The sequence below is a fragment of the Cebus imitator genome, unplaced genomic scaffold, assembly GCF_001604975.1.
Source record: "Cebus imitator isolate Cc_AM_T3 unplaced genomic scaffold, Cebus_imitator-1.0 Scaffold81, whole genome shotgun sequence".
In the NCBI taxonomy this organism is placed as follows: Eukaryota; Metazoa; Chordata; class Mammalia; order Primates; family Cebidae; genus Cebus; species Cebus imitator.
The window spans coordinates 3,884,832-3,888,489 of record NW_016107396.1 but is presented as its reverse complement, the minus strand read 5'-3'; the positions used below and the strand labels follow the sequence as shown (position 1 = coordinate 3,888,489).

Genomic DNA, 3,658 nt, shown 5'->3' with positions numbered 1-3,658 from the left:
GGATTTATTGATTTTTCGAAGGGATTTTTGTGTCTCTGTCTCTTTCAGTTCTGCTCTGATCTTAGTTATTTCTTGTCTTCTGCTAGCTTTTGAGTTTTTTTTGGTCTTGCTCCTCTAGCTTTTCCAATTTTGATGATAGGGTGTCAATTTTAGATCTTTCCTTGCTTATCACGTGGGCCTTTATTGCTATAAATTTTCCTCTAGACACTGCTTAAATATGTCCCAGAAATTCTAGTACCTTGTGTCTTGGTTCTAGTGGTTTCAAGGAACATCTTTATTTCTACCTTCATTTCATTGTTTATCCAGTCCACATTCAATAGCCAGTTGTTCAGCTTCCATGAAGCTCTGTGGTTCTGAGTTAGTTTCTTAATCCTGAGCTCTATTTGATTACACTGTGGTCTGAGAGCCTGTTTATGATTTTCATTCTTTTGCATTTGCTGAGGAGTGATTTACTTCCAATTATGTGGTCAATTTTAGAGTAGGTGTGATGTGGTGCTGAGAAGAATGTATATTATGTGAATTTGGGGTGGAGAGTTCTGTAGATGTCTATTAGTGTTGCTTGGTTCAGATCTGAGTTCAAGTCCTGGATATCCTTGTTAATTTTCTGTCTCATCGATGTGTCTAATATTGACAGTGGAGTGTTAAAGTCTCCCACTATTATTGTGTGGGAGTCGAAGTCTCTTTGTAGGTCATTAAGAACTTGTTTTATGTATCTGGGTGCTCCTGTATTGGGTGCATATATATTTAGGATCATTAGCTCTTCTTGTTGCATTGATCCTTTTAACATAATGTTAAAGGATTTAACATTTGACCTTCTTTGTCTCTTTCAATCTTTGTCGGTCTAAAGTCTATTTGTCAGAGACTAGGATTGCAACTCCTGCTTTTCCGTGCTCTCCATTTGCTTGGTAAATCCTCCTCCATCCCTTTATTCTGAGCCTATGTGTGTCCTTGCACGTGAGATAGGTTTCTTGGATATAACACACCGATGGGTTTTGACTTTTTATCCAATTTGCCAGTCTGTGTCTTTGGATTGGGGCATTTAGCCCATTTACATTTAAGGTTAATATTGTTATGTGTGAATTTGATCCTGCCATTTTGATGCTAGCTGGTTGTTTTGCCCATTAGTTGATGCAGTTTCTTCATTCTGTTGATGTTCTTTACCATTTGGTATGTTTTTGGAGTGGCTAGTACTGGTTGTTCCTTTCTACATTTAGTGCTTCTTTCAGGAGCTCTTGTAAGGCAGGCCTGGTGGTGACAAAATCTCTCAGCGAATGCTTGTTCATAAAGGATTTTATTTCTCCTTCACTTATGAAGCTTAGTTTGGCTGGATATGAAATTCTAGGTTGAAAGTTCTTTTCTTTAAGGATGTTGAATATTGGCCCCCACTCTCTTCTGGCTCATAGTGTTTCTGCTGAGAGATCCACTGTGACTCTGATGGGCTTCCCTTTGTGGATAACCTGACCTTTCTGTCTGGCTGCCCTTAGCATTTTTTTCCTTCATTTCATGCCTGGTGAATCTGATGGTTATGTACCTTAGGGTTGCTCTTCTTGAGGAATATCTTTGTGGTGTTCTCTGTATTTCCTGGACTTGAATATTGGCCTGCCTTGCTAGGTTGGGGAAGTTTTCCTGGGTAATATACTGAAGAGTATTTTCCAGCTTGGATTCATTCTCTCTGTTACATTCAGGTACACCTATCAAATGTAGATTAGGTCTTTTCACATATTCCCATATTTCTTGGAGACTTCGTTCATACTTTTTTACCTTTTTTTCTCTAATCTTGCCTTCTTGTTTTATTTCATTGAGTTGATCTTTGACCTCTGATATCCTTTCTGCTGCTTGGTCAATTTGGCTGTTGAAACTTGTATATGCTTTGCGAAGTTCTCGTGTTGTGTTTTTTAGCTCCATCAATTCATTTATATTCTTCTCTAAGTTCTCTATTCTCGTTAGCATTTCGTCAAATCTTTTTTCAAGGTTCTTAGTTTCTTTGCATTGGGTTAGAACATGTTCTTTTAGTTCACAGAAGTTCCTTACTACCCACCTCCTGAAGTCTGATTCTGTCATTTCATCACACTTGTTCTCCATCCCTCCTTGTTCCCTTGCTGTTGAGGAGTTGTGATCCCTTGTAGGAGGAGAGGCGTTCTGGTTTTGGGTGTTTTCATCCTTTTTGTGCCGGTTTCTTCCCATTTTTATGGATTTACCCTCCTGTCGTCTTTGTAGTAGTTGACTTTCAGATTGGGTCTCTGAGTGGACATCCAGTTTGTTGATGATGAAGTTATTTCCTTCTGTTTCTTAGTTTTCCTTCTAACAGTCTGGCCCCTCTGATTTAGGACTGCTGAAGTCCACTCCAGGCGCTGCTTGCCTGGGGATCACCTGCAGCAGCTGCAGAACAGTAAGGGTTGCTGCCAGTTTCTTCTTCTGCTATCTTTGTCCCAGAAGGATACCTGCCAAATGTCAGTTTGAGCTCTCCTTTATGAGGTGTCTCTTTGGATACATGGGGGTTAGGGAGCTGCTTGAGGAGAGAGTCTGACCCTTCTAGGGGCTCAAGTGCTGAGCTGTGAGCTCTGTTGTTTCATTCAGAGCTGCTGGGCAGGTATGTTTAAGTCTGCTGCCGGGGATCTCATAACCGCCTTTTTTTCCCAGGTGCTCTGTCCTGGGAAGGTGGGGCTTTATTTATAAGTTCCTGATGTGGGCTTTGCAGACACCGGTGCTGCCTGGAGCCTTGTAGTATCAGCCATGGTCAACCCCACCATGTTCTTCAGCATTGCCATCGACGGCGAGCCCTTGGGCCGTGTCTCCTTCAAGCTGTTTGCAGACAAGCTTCCAAAGATGGCAGAAAACTTTCATGCTCTGAGCACTCGAGAGAAGGGATTTGGTTATAAGGGTTCCTGCTTTCACATAATTATTCCAGGGTTTATGTTTCAGGGTGGTGACTTCATACACCATAATGGCACTGGTGGCAAGTCCATCTATGGGGAGAAATTTTTTGATGAGAACTTTATCCTAAAGCATACAGGTCCCAGCATCTTGTCCATGGCAAATGCTGGACCCAACACAAATGATTCCCAGTTTTTCATCTGCACTGTCAAGACTGAGTGGTTGGATGGCAAGCATGTGGTCTTTGGCAAGGTGAAAGAAGGCATGAGTATTGTGGAGGCCATGGAACATTTTGGGTCCAGGAATGGCAAGACCAGCAAGAAGGTCACCATTGCTGACTGTGGACAACTTTAAAAAGTTTGACTTGTGTTTTATCTTAACTACCAGGCCATTCCTTCTGTAGCTCAGGAGAGCACCCTTCCGCCCCATTTGCTCACAGTATCCTAAAATCTGTGCTCTCGCTGTAGTTCCCTTTGGGTTCCATGTTTTCCTTGTTCCCTTCCAAGCAGAGTTGAGTTAAGTTTATGATTATGAAATAAAGACTAAATAACAATTATCAAAAAAAAAAAAAGTTCCTGATGTGCTGCTGCCTTTTTTCAGAGACACTCTGCCCAGCCAGGAGGTAGCCTAGTCACAGTCTGCCTGCAGAGGCGTTGGCTGAGCTGCCATGGACTCTGCCTAGCTGCTGTGTGAACTTCCTTGCAATTTTGTTTATAGAGGTATATTTAGAATGGCCTGGGTAATGGCGGTCTGCCTTAGTAATGGCGGACTGTCTCTGTAATGG

The 3,658-nt window shown here is 42.0% G+C and overlaps 1 protein-coding gene across 1 annotated transcript; it reads left to right on the top strand.

Annotated features, from left to right (window-relative positions):
• Positions 1-2,712: 2,712 nt before the first annotated feature.
• LOC108307786 (peptidyl-prolyl cis-trans isomerase A-like) lies at positions 2,713-3,331 on the top strand. Its single transcript, XM_017533229.2, has one exon. It carries the CDS (start codon positions 2,734-2,736, stop codon positions 3,226-3,228), a length of 495 nt encoding a protein of 164 aa, XP_017388718.1. The 5' UTR covers positions 2,713-2,733; the 3' UTR covers positions 3,229-3,331.
• The last annotated feature ends 327 nt before the right edge of the window (positions 3,332-3,658 follow it).